This window comes from Dendrobates tinctorius, unplaced genomic scaffold (assembly GCF_039654945.1).
Source record: "Dendrobates tinctorius isolate UK_male_01 unplaced genomic scaffold, ASM3965494v1 ptg000171l, whole genome shotgun sequence".
Taxonomy (NCBI): domain Eukaryota; kingdom Metazoa; phylum Chordata; class Amphibia; order Anura; family Dendrobatidae; genus Dendrobates; species Dendrobates tinctorius.
This window is the reverse complement of record NW_027361838.1, coordinates 6,845,169-6,857,345: the sequence shown is the minus strand read 5'-3', so window position 1 is coordinate 6,857,345 and position 12,177 is coordinate 6,845,169. Positions and strand designations below refer to the sequence as shown.

The following is a 12,177-nucleotide window of genomic DNA, read 5'->3' as shown; positions in this document are numbered from 1 at the left end:
GAAAGCATTTAAAGGAGCCACACCGGGGACGAGAGGCGGCGGTATGCGGGGGGGGGGAAGAGATACGCGCGTGCGCCGAGCACTTGTGGGTTAAACCTCACAGTGTCCGCGCATGTGCTGTAGAAAAAGCCGTTCCGGCGCTGCAAAAAAACGTTGCAGGTAACGTTTTTTTGCTGACGCCGGACAGCGCAGGTTTGCCGTTTCCGGCTTAAAACGGAGGCGCCGCATGTCCTTCCGACACGATGCGGCGATCATTAAATTCTATGTGCCAAAACCGGATCCAATTCCGGATCCGGTTTTCACACTTTTCGCCACATCGTGCCGGATTCAAAAAGCCGGATGTGTGAAAGCAGCCTAAGAAACGCAAGAAGCTTATTAATGACTACAAGAAATGTTTGGAGGCCGTTATCAGTGTCAAAGGCTGGGCAACCAAGTATTAATTAGGGGGGCCTTTATTGCGGCACATGCTGTTTCTTCTATGAAATTGCAACATGTTAGTTGGGAAACAATGTTTTATTATTGTATTACTTTTGACCACTAATTAAATAATCCTAAGGATATAGCTTTGGTATATTTACAATTATTTCAATTAAACCAGATACTTGAAATTCATACACAATTTGACCTCATTGGGATAAAGGTCACAGAAAATATATAAATCTGAAAGCTGCAAAGAATAAAATGCTGTAAGAGTACACTTACTGCAGAGGCCAACTGCTCCTCCGTCATGTCTTCTACAAATACAGGCCTCTCTGCGGGCTCTTCAGGAAGAGCTTCAGCAGAGCCCATCATTAGCAAGCTCATTCCCTGGAAAAGAACAACACGAAAGGAAAATTAAACACATTAAATGGCTCGAGCCGCCCTACATGTAATCCCACAGACTCTGGTGTTGAGATCAAGGCTCTGTGGGTGACGTATCATCACTTCCAAGACTCCTTGCTCTCCTTTACGCTGAAGATCGATTAGGGTCAGTGTCCTGCTGCAGCACAAATTTGGAGCCAATTATACACCTTCCTGATGGTACTGCATGATGCTCAAGTATCTGCCTGGGACACCATTAGTCCTGATAAACTCCCCAACGTCATTTGCTGAAACAAACTGCCTTCTGTTGCAGCCAAATTTTTGCTCATCGGTCCAGAGCACCTGCTACCATTTTTCGGCACCCCAATTCCTATGTTTTTGTGCATGGCAAAGTTGCTTGGCCTTGTTTCCATGATGAAGGTATGTTTTTTTTTCTTTTTGTAGCAATTCATACATAAATACCTCTTCTGGACAGATGTCTGATTAGTGCATGGATGAGGCTGGGTCTCCCTGGTTGCTTCCGGTTCTGTGTAGATGGCACTGCTGAACATCTAATTTTGAAGGGAAGCATAATGGTGGGTCTTTTATCTGCTGCACTCAGTTTCCTTGACCGACCACTGTGTGTACAGGCCTCCACATTGCCAATATCTTGGTGCTTCTTCAAAAGAAGCTTTGACAGCACATCATGAAACCCCCATCTGCTTTGAAATCTTTGCCTGGGAGAGTCCTTACTGATGCAGTATAACTACCTTGAGTTTTGTTGCTATACTCCGTCTTGCTATGGTGTACGACCTGTAACATGAAGCAGTCTACTACAACCTGACTTTATTTTTTTTTTTTTTACAGCAGAGTTTGGTTATTCCTCACGGAGCTTTAAGCCTCCTACACTGCTGTTACTCATACACCTGACTGTAATCCTACAAAATGTCCGACTTTGTGCAAGTATACCTAAAATTTATGCGGTTTTGAAGGCATATGTAATCACACTAAAGATTTGATTTGTATTTGTTTTGTTCATTCACTTTGTATTTTGTTAAGTAATAAAAAAAAAACAAATACATTAGCAATAATGTAAGAAAAGGGTTTAATTTATTTGCTGCCACGAATACCAATAGATATTCCAGAAAAAGAATCAGGATCCAGGATTAAAAAAAAAACAAAACGTTATTTATCGTCGACATGTTTCAAAATATAACGTCTTCATGACAAACCACAAGTATTTATTATTAGAAATAAACTAATATTTACGGTATATTTTTTCAATTCTTACAATGAAGCATTTTTTCCACACCTGCCTAAAATTTGGCGCAGTACTGTAGATAATCTATAGTGATACGAAAAACAAATACACATTATAAAGAAAAAGTACATTCATATGACTCATTCACTTTAACCCCTTAACGAAGAGGTATTTTTGCTCTTGCATTTTCATTTTTTCTCCCCTTCTTCCCAGAGCCATAAGTTTTTAATTTTTCCGTCAATATGGCAGTGTGTGGGCTTACTCTTTGCGGGACAAGTTGTACTTTTGAACGACACCATTGGTTTTTCCCATGTCGTGTACTATGGAACGGGAAAAAAAATTCCAAGTGTGGTGAAATTGCAAAAAAAAAGTGCAATCCCACAGTTTTTTTTGGTCTTTTTTTTCACCATTGTTAACCAAATGGTAAAAGTGACCTGTCACTATGATTCTCCAGGTCATTACAAGTTCATAGACACCAAACATGTCTAGGTTCTTTTTTATGAAAGTAGTGGAAAAGAATTCCAAACTTTGTTATAAAAAAAAAAAAAAAAAATTGAGCCATTTTCCGAGACCCGTAGTGTCTTCATATTTAATGATCTCGGGTTGGGTGAAAGCTTATTTTTTGCGTGCCAAGGTGACGTTTTTAATGATACCATTTGGGTGCAGATATGATCTTTTGATAAAAAAAACGTAATTCTGGTGTTTTGACTTTCTTACTACGCCATTTAGCAATCAGCTTAATCCTTATTTTTATTGATAGATTGGGCGATTCTGAACATGGCGATACCAAACATGTGTGTGTTTGATTTTTTTATTGTTTTATTTTGAATGGGGCGAAAGGGGGGGGGGGGTGACTTGAACTTTTATATTTTTTAAAACTTTTTTTTACTTTTGTTATGCTTTAATGGTCTTTATAGGAGACTAGAAAGCCGCCACAACCCGATCGACTCTGCTACATGCAGGTGATGATCAGTTCACCTCCATGTAGCAGAATTGCTGACTTGCTATGAGCACCGACCACTGGGTGTCGCTCATAGCAGTCCGTCAGTGACCACCACAGAGGTCTCCAGGAGACCTCTTGTTGTCATGTCAACCCATCGGTGACCCGGGTGTCACACATGGGCAGATTTCCGGCCCAATGGCCGAAAGCTTGAGTTAAAGGCTCCTGTCAGAGTTTGACAGCGGCATTTAACTGGTTAATAGCTGCGGGTGGATCGCAATTCCACCTGCGGCTATTCCAATCACGTCAGCTGTTCAAAATAGCTGAAATGTCCAGGGAAAGATGTGGGCTCACCGCCCGAGCCCACATCAAAGGGAGGGAGTCCGACATCAGCATAAATGTACGCCCGATGTCGGAAAGGGGTTAAAAAGCACTGGAATATGTAAGTGGAGAAGAAGATGGGCACAACTGGTGAGGTTGGTCATCTCTAAAGCTGGACAATGGCAGATGAGGTGCAGTATAGTATACCGTCATGGCACCTGTCTTGTCAGGAGTGAGAACATTCACTTTACTAAAGGAGGATGTTGCTGTATTTTCAGCAGCTTCTAGCCATCATACACAAACTTCGGCCCATTGCATGCAAACTGATTTCATCAGAACGTGAAGAAGAAACGACTTACAGTTTTTATCTTGAGATTGCCCCAATCATCATCCTAAAGAAAAGAAAAAAATACATGGATTAACAGTATAATGTCAGCTCCTGGCTGTACACCAAAAGGACATCATATATTAGAGGTACTCTGCAGGAAGAGCAAGGAGCAGGAGCAGTGGGGACAACGGCTAATGAACTGTGTGTTTTGGCTTCCAGATATACAATATGTACTTGCTGGTGAATGAAAATTCCTTTTAAAAGGCTAAAATCCTGCAGTACATGATGAAGAGATCTATCCCAATGAAGGTAAGCAGAGACATGAAAGCAGACGTCCAGTAAGTACATACAAAAGCTGAACAACATGATTTACGAAGCTTTATTTCATTAAAGTCTTACTCCAGGACTTTCTGTTGATGTTTTAATGAGCAGAATAAAATGGCACTGTGTCTTTTAGGCCACGTTCACACGTTCAGTATTTGGTCAGTATTTGTAAGCCAAAACCAGGAGTGGAAAATTCAGAGGAAAAGTGTAATGAAAACCCGTCACCACCTCTGGATTTATCACCATCTCCTGGTTTTAGCTTACAAATACTGAGGTCAAATACTGACCAAATCTGACTGTGTGAACGTGGCCTTGATATGAAATGGGTTTCCTGTGCTTCAGTGCACAGCGCAGAGCTGCCATAGATATGGATGCACGTGATGTTCCTGCACATTGCCATTCAGGTGAACGCACCCAAGCTCGGGATAACCTAAAAACGGGCAGATCAGAGCAGCAGAGTATAACCAGAGCACCTTGTAAAGCCGATACCTTTAACGTTCCTCCTTTCACCATGACTTTCTGCCTGTCCGGCTGCACCCCTGTCAGTGCAAACAGCTGGGCCTTGAAAACCATCGGAGGCTCGTCGGTGTTCAGCTCCACATTGTCAAACTTTTCCTTCCCCCACTTCACATTAACTGGTGGCAGAAAATAGAACAATTTAAGGTAAAGCTCCGATAGATAGGGGGAGCAGAGACCACCTGAAAAATATAACCTGGCATCTGACTGGGGACCAAAGGTAACAGCTCTCGTTTTCCCTGCGCTTTTGATAATCTGCCCGAATGTGCTTTACACCCAGTATACAGAAATGTACATGGAGGAGAACACAATGCGACTTCCATTGTCTGATTACAAGGCTGGATGAGGTCACAGCACACAGAAGGATGTAAGGAGGATTACTGCTCCCTCCGCAGCACCACCTCACGGGTACGACAAACCTCATTTACTACCAGGTACAGTCTAATGTATCATGCTACATAACCCGGTACCTCCAGTCACGGGATCATACATACATCAGTGCCAATCTCACAGGGAAATATAGCATTTGTTTCACATTAGTTGCTTTATGATACAGTATAGACATCGGATAAAGACGACAGCCCCTCTCCTGACAGGACTTGTATCCCCATTATATGCCAGGAAAGGAGCGTTTCTTAGAATTCTGCAATGTGCCCCGTTACAGCTCCCATACACATTAGGCTAACGCCGCTCTAGATGGGCTAAAAGGGATTCTGTCAGATCCCTCATGCCCTCCAACCCAGCACCATTCACCCATGTATGATTAAACCCCTTCCCCAGCCAGCCCTATACAACATAATTCAGTTAAATAACCGCTTTCAAAAAGAATTTATAATGTCCCCGTTTCCTATACTGATGAGGGCTTTGACTAGTTGATGGGGCGTTAGTTTCCCAGATTAGTCAGCCCTCTTTCCATATTAGGACGCCCCTTTGGGTGTGATAACATAATTTGCAGGAGCCGGTGTCATCGGCAGCTCATGGAAATCTCAAGCATGCGCACCGCTCGTTTCGGCAGCATCAACGCATCCAGGGGTACGCTTCCCAGCTTCAGAGACACACTACGCTGAAGCCATCTTCTAAACTTATGGACATGCGCAGCACGTCTCTGAAGCTGGGGAACGTATCGCCGGCTTCAGAGACGCTGCCGGAATTAGTGGCGAGCGTGCGCTAAATTTCCATGAGCTATGACTGACCCCAGCTCGTGCAAATAATGTTATCACACCCACAGGGGTGTCATATAATGGAAAGAGTGCTGACTAGTATGAGGGCATTAGTTCCCATCGACTAGTCAAAGCCTCATTAGTATAGGAAATCGTGACATTATAAAGGCTTTTTTAAAGCATTTAATGACTAACGTTACACAGGGCTGGTTAGGGAGGGGGTTTAATCATACATAGGGGAATGCTGCTGGGTTGGAGGGCATGGGGGACCTGTCAGATCCCCTTTAAAAAGAAAAAAGGGAAAGGAAAGGGTTTGCCTGTGCCGCCATCAATAATGAGGAGAAGACCAGATTTCAAAGAGATGCAGTTTAATAGTCAACGTGTTTCAACGTACACAACTTCATCAGGATAAACCACAGTGATCTACAAGGGGTTGGCGGCAAGTCTGTGTATGGGGGGCTCCTGACTCTCCCCCAACACAGGATGCATGGGAAGATTAAAGGGGTTGTCCGATCTAAAATGATAGAATCTGATATTAGATTAGTGACTGCAGACTAACGACACAACTGTAGATCCTGTTTCCGCCATTACATCCTTATCACAATAAGACATAATGAAAGGCACTGGGGCTGGTCCATGAGCAGCGGATGCCAGCTTTAACCCCTTAGATACCATGGCAACAAAGATGCCAGTTTGTGAACAGACAAAAATGTACATGTCTGACATGCGATGTTAAAAAAAAAAGAAGAAAAAATAAAAAGTAACTACACTGTAATGAGGATCTGTCGCCTGCCTCCTCACTTACAGGATATAAAGTATGTCATCATCATGAACACCGAGATGCATGGAGGATGGTGCTTATGTCGGCAAACAGAACAGAAAACTGGAGCGCAGGGGATGGCATATACAATACTGGACCAATCCCGAGTACCCAGAGGAATCCAGACAAACGCCATGCAGATGTAAGATATTGGACTGATAATGAGTCGGGGTTCTGCTGTACACAGGACACAACCCACACCAGGTTTTTTTTCACCAGTTTTCTGGCATAAAACACTTAAATGTAGAAAAACAAAAATGGTTATTTTGGGGGATTTTTAATACACAAATTTGTCCTGGCCAACCCATCTACTCATGAGCGTTTTACCACATATACATGACAGTCACTGGCCGGAGTAACACCTCTGACGGGGGCACACTCCAGCTGTAGGTGCAGCTAATGATTCAGTAAGTGGCGTTCTCTTCCGGTGTACTAGGGCCGTCATCATTAAAACCAGCATGAAAACAATGCCAGTCGGCACCATGATTATCAGTCACTTTTTGTAACTTGCTGGGCACCTTTAACGCCTTCCTTACATCCACTTGTTGAAAAAGAGCATGTATGAAGAGCGCACATTCAAGGGAAAGTGTCTGTTTGGGGGCGCCTCGCCATCCCCCCTCCCATGACACAACTGTAGGGTGCAGATGGGTGGCAAAAAAAAAAAAAATTTCATTTCGATACAACCTCAAAAATCCAATTACCAAAATTATTAAGCCTATAAAAAGGTGTCACTAAGAAAAATCAAAGAGTAAGACACCAGAATTACTATTCTACAGTGTCACCACCTTCCTCCCCAAAAAGGGTCATAAAAGGCAGTCAAAATGGAAGAATACACCTCAAAATGACACAAAGATTGCTCAGAAAACAACACACAGGCCCGAAGACGGAGACGGACAGGTGGAGTCCTCCCCGGTGACGGCACTGACCCGCTGCAGCTTTACCAATGACCACAGCAAAAACAAAACACCAGGGTGGAATCAGGTTCTCTTCACCAGATCACCGTGCTCGGACTTGGAATCCCCCGTCATTATAGACGGTAAAATGAAGAGTGACAATAATGAGAGCAGCCTGAGGAAGGAAGAGGCGAGCAGAATCCCAGCACACGGGCGGCCTCTGCATGGCGCTGGACGGTCAGACACCCCGGACAGCTGCTCTCCTGCTGGAAGGCTGGGCGAGAGAGGAACCAGAGCCCTCGTCTCCTCCATGCTCCAGGCCGAGTCACCGGCACACAGAACTACTGCACCCAGCAGTCCCCGCGCACAGCGCCCTGTACCTGCATAGACGGGCATGGTGGCGATCGGGGCGCAGTCCGCTCTCCTGGCTGTCTCTGTCTCCCAGTCTCATTCAAACAGGGCCCCGCACAGCAGTGACGCTGCGAAATCACACGCTGCACCGACTGAGCAGCCAATCCCGAACTACAACCCGGTCATGTCGCCAATCAGGCACCAGTCCGGCGACTCTACAGCCAATCACAGGGCACAGTTTTGACAGCTTGACCAATGGCAGCGAGCCTTCCTTTAAAATAACCCGGAAGCCATAGCAGCATTGCTTCCTCCAAGTTCCTCGGAAGTGGCAGGAGATGGACACAGCTGAGCGAGAAGTTGTGCGCGTACAGAGCGGTCCTCCCCGGGTCGGCCGTTCTGGGAGGGCGCTAGGCTGTAACACGCTGGAGTTCATAGGAGGCTAAAACCAGAGCCTGTTTAGTGGCTGTAGTAAACGTTGTAAGTTGTGATAAGTAACTCTGCTCACAGCGCCCACTACCGGTGGAGGACTGCAGGTGCAAGTGTTTAGCCACAGGTGCAGACCTTGTTCTTTACAGCAGCAGCAGCGCTATAAGAACTAATCCCTGGACAACCATGGGATATTCCAATCCAAACCTCCCAACTGTGCACAATAAAAGAGAGGGGAGCAGGCTGCAGAACGCGCCATTGTAAGTATTAGGTGCTAAGCGTTACCTAGTCCTTTATATATAGTAACATAGTTTTGAAGGCTGAAGGAAGACCTTATGTCCATCTAGTTCAGCCTATTTTTAGTGCAGCTGTTCTGCATTGTTGATCCTGGGGAAGGCAAAAAACCCACAGAGTAGAAGCCAATTTTCTCCATAGTTAAAAAAGTTCCTTCCCCTAAGCTGGGGCAACCATCTACCTATAATATTCTGTTATTCGTAACCTTCTATACTGTTACTCACAAGAAAAGCATCCATTCCTTTCTTAAATTCATTCAGTGAGTTGGCCATCACCACTTCCTCAGGAAGAGAATTCCAGAGCCTCACTGCTCTTACCGTGAAGAACCCTCTTCTATGCTGGTGCAGAAATTGTCTTTCCTCCAAACGAAGAGAATGCCCCCTTGTTCTTGTCACAGTCCTTGGTAAAAAACAGTTCATTGGAGAGATCTCTGTATTGCCCTCTGATATACTTGTACATATACATTAGGTCTCCCCTAAGTCTTCTCTTTTCTAGAGTAAATAGACCTAATTTTGATAACCTTTCTGAGTATTGTAGTGAACAACTCCATTTATCATTTTAGTAGCCCGCCTTTGAACCCTTTCAAGTTCAGTAATGTCTTGAGCACCGGTGTCCAAAATTGCCCACAATACTCCAAGTGTGGTCTGACGAGTGATTTGTACAGAGGGAGAATTATGTTTTCATCTCGTGTCCCCAGACCTCTTCTAATGCATCCCATGACCCTATTTGCTTTGGTGGCAGCTGCCTGACACTGGGCACTCCAATTTAGCTTCTTATTGACTAAGATGCCCAAGTCTTTTTCCATGTCTGATTTCCCCAGCAGTTTCCCATTTAGTAAGTAATTGTAGCATCTGTTTCTCCTTTCCATGTGCATAACCTTACACTTATCTGTGTTAAGCCTTATTTGCCATTTTTCAGCCCAATTCTCCAATTTACTCATCTGTCTGTAGTTGCAAACTGTTCTCCTTTGTGTTAACTACCTTACATAGTTTTGTATCATCTGCAAATACTGATATTTTACTGTGTAAGCCATCCACTAGATCATTAATAAATATATTAAATAGTAGGGGGCTCAATACAGAACCCTGTGGTACCCCACTAGTAACCCTGGCCCAATCTGAGTATGCCCCATTAATAACCACTCTTTGTTTTCTATCACTAAGCCAGCTACCTACCCATCTACACACATTTTCCCCTAGCCCAAGCTTTTTCATCTTACTTACCAATCTTTTATGTGGGACAGTGTCAAATGCTTTAGAGAAGTCGAGATAAATGACATCCAATGATTCTCCTTGGTCCATTTGAGAGCTTACATCCTCATAGAATCTGATCAGGTTAGTTTGAAAGGAGCGATCCTTCATAAATCTACACAAAAATCTCATGAGGCCCATTAGTGTTCCCACACAGTATGGCAGCCCTGTTATGGCAAGTGTGAATGCACATACGCAGCTATAGATATGTCTATAAACACCTGTATCCTGCTCCTCTTCCCTTTTCTCCGCTGCCACTCTCATGACCTGAGACTGAAGGGTGGAGGAAGGACCTCTCTGCTCCACCATCATTGAGCTGTATATGTGTCCTGAGAACACCTCTGCAACTACAGCTGGATCATACCCTGGGCCTCATTAACAGCTCCTCAGATTCAGGACAGTACCGATGAATCCCGGACAGATGGAAGTTATGATTGTTTCTATGTTATTAAAGTATAGGCGGGTAGACATTGTTAAAATAAGCCAGTTTTATCTTGAATTTTCTCTCTGCTTCTGTTCTTTTATGTGATCATCTCAGTTTTATCTCATGTTGCCAATGGGGCTGGACACCACTGCTGTGTTTTGGTGGTGGCCAAACGTGTAGTTGCTTCATTGCAATTTATACAGAGACTAAGGCCTCATACCCATTGGCGATTGTTAATCGGATTGCACTCTGACCCATGTTAGTCAATGGGTGACATCTCACTTGCAATTTTTTTCTCAGCCAAAATCGGTCTGAGAAAAAAATCGCAGCATGCTGCGATCTGCAGCGATTTTCAACAATAGAAGTCAATGGGTGCGATTAAAAAAACGGACCATCCGTTTTCCATCTGTTTTTAACAGATACATCACCATTCTGTGGTATAGAACACTGTAAATGGTCCGGTAAATGACTGTAGAAAAAGAGTAGCATGGAAAAAAAAAACGGATGGGAAAAAAAAAAAATCGCATAGAAATAGCATGCCACTGGCATAACACTCCACCCTTTTTTTTCAGTCCAGAAATCGGACCGTTTTTTTAATCCCCAATGGGTATGAGGCCTAAAAGGGATGTCGAGAGCACACAGGGGCTCTGGTTTGTTATCCAAGCCACCTTCTTCCAGCCCCATTAATATTTTAAAAGTGCCACATGCCTAGAACAGCTTTGAAGACACAACTCCAAAAAATTTGATAACATTATTCAGACATGGCATTTTCAGCAAGTAAAAGCCACATTAAAAACTGTGAATACAGCCTAGCACAAAAGAGACATTAGAGGGAGCATGGATTACCTGGGACAGAGGGGGAAATGCTTCAGAGGAGCATTTGTAAGGGGATGTATTGGACATATAGGACCCTGAAGACCATGTGGACCATGCCAGGACAAGCTCCAAAAGGAAAAAAACAAAAAAGTAGGTCCATGCCTGCTTCTGTCCAAAACAAGTGGCTAGGAGCAGCTCACAAGACCACAGCTGAAACAGGGAATCAAAGGGAAGCAGGATCCTCGCTCTTCACTGAAACTTTTGGCTTCCTCCATTGTTATAGATTCTGAAAAAAAGCACCAAGATATATCCCTGGGATCCGCTGAGTACACTTATATACCGAATGAAGCGGGGGACTTACTGAGTGATCAGTGTAAGGAGGACTCAACTGTGGTTAGCTGCAGATCAAAAGTGCATCTTCATTCATTGGCAACATAGATGGGATTTATTTAGGGGATATTGAAAAGAGAAACCCTTCTATCGATCTTCCTATTAAACATTATGGAGCTCTCCCAAGTCACAAGACAATGAATGGAACGCAGATCCCATGGCACAATTCTGCCTAGAGCCATGTCCAAGGTATCTCTGCTACTAGCACGTACGCTACTGCTAATAAAAAGAAAGTTCCTTCTCCTACTTCTGATAATTTAATAAAGGTGACAACACAAACTAAGAACAATATACCTCCTAGGAACATACAGGACTTTGTAGCACAAAATATAACCAAGTTAAGATATTAAAACCTATTCCCTGTGTAAGAGGGTGAGCAGTAATCAGGAAGACGTTCGGGTCAAGAAAGAGTTAAATGTTATAAGAGTATTTTAATCATGTCTGTTTTATATATAGAAATCTGCATTTTATCCTTATGACTGGTGTGTGTCTCGATTTTCCTGGAGGTTTAACCTCAAGGCCGTCCCCATGGAGTGGGGGAGCACTGACAGATCACAGGGATACAGTTTAGCAGCATTCAAGGTAAGCTATAGTTAAAAGCTTGTGAGTAGCAGACATATTGGAAGGCGTTAGATGAGATAAAAAGGGGAAGCACTTCTAGGGAGGTAGTCTCAGACAGTGTGAGTAGTGAAAGGTCCAAGGATGCATAAGTTGCGCAGAGTCCTATCAGTATTAAGTCACCGAACAGTATGAGAACCCGTCTGAAGTTTCACGCAGATCCCGGTTCGGTCTAGGGCCCGGAAGAGACAATGAATTACCTGGCTCTTCCCTGAATGGAAGAGGCCGGTCGTGTGAGAGGGAAAGATGGTGGGTCTCCAAGAAG

The 12,177-nt window shown here is 43.9% G+C and overlaps 1 protein-coding gene across 1 annotated transcript in view; it reads right to left on the bottom strand.

Annotated features, from left to right (window-relative positions):
• USP14 (ubiquitin specific peptidase 14) overlaps nt 1-8,077 on the bottom strand; it is a 65,719-nt gene extending 57,642 nt beyond the window's left edge. Inside the window, exons 1-4 of the mRNA XM_073550865.1 lie at nt 7,724-8,077; nt 4,444-4,589; nt 3,662-3,694; nt 703-807 (exon numbers count right to left, since the gene is read on the bottom strand). Coding sequence (XP_073406966.1) covers nt 703-807; nt 3,662-3,694; nt 4,444-4,589; nt 7,724-7,739 — 300 coding nt within the window. The 5' untranslated portion in view covers nt 7,740-8,077. The remainder of the gene's footprint in view (nt 1-702; nt 808-3,661; nt 3,695-4,443; nt 4,590-7,723) is intronic.
• Between the last annotated feature and the right edge of the window lie 4,100 nt (nt 8,078-12,177).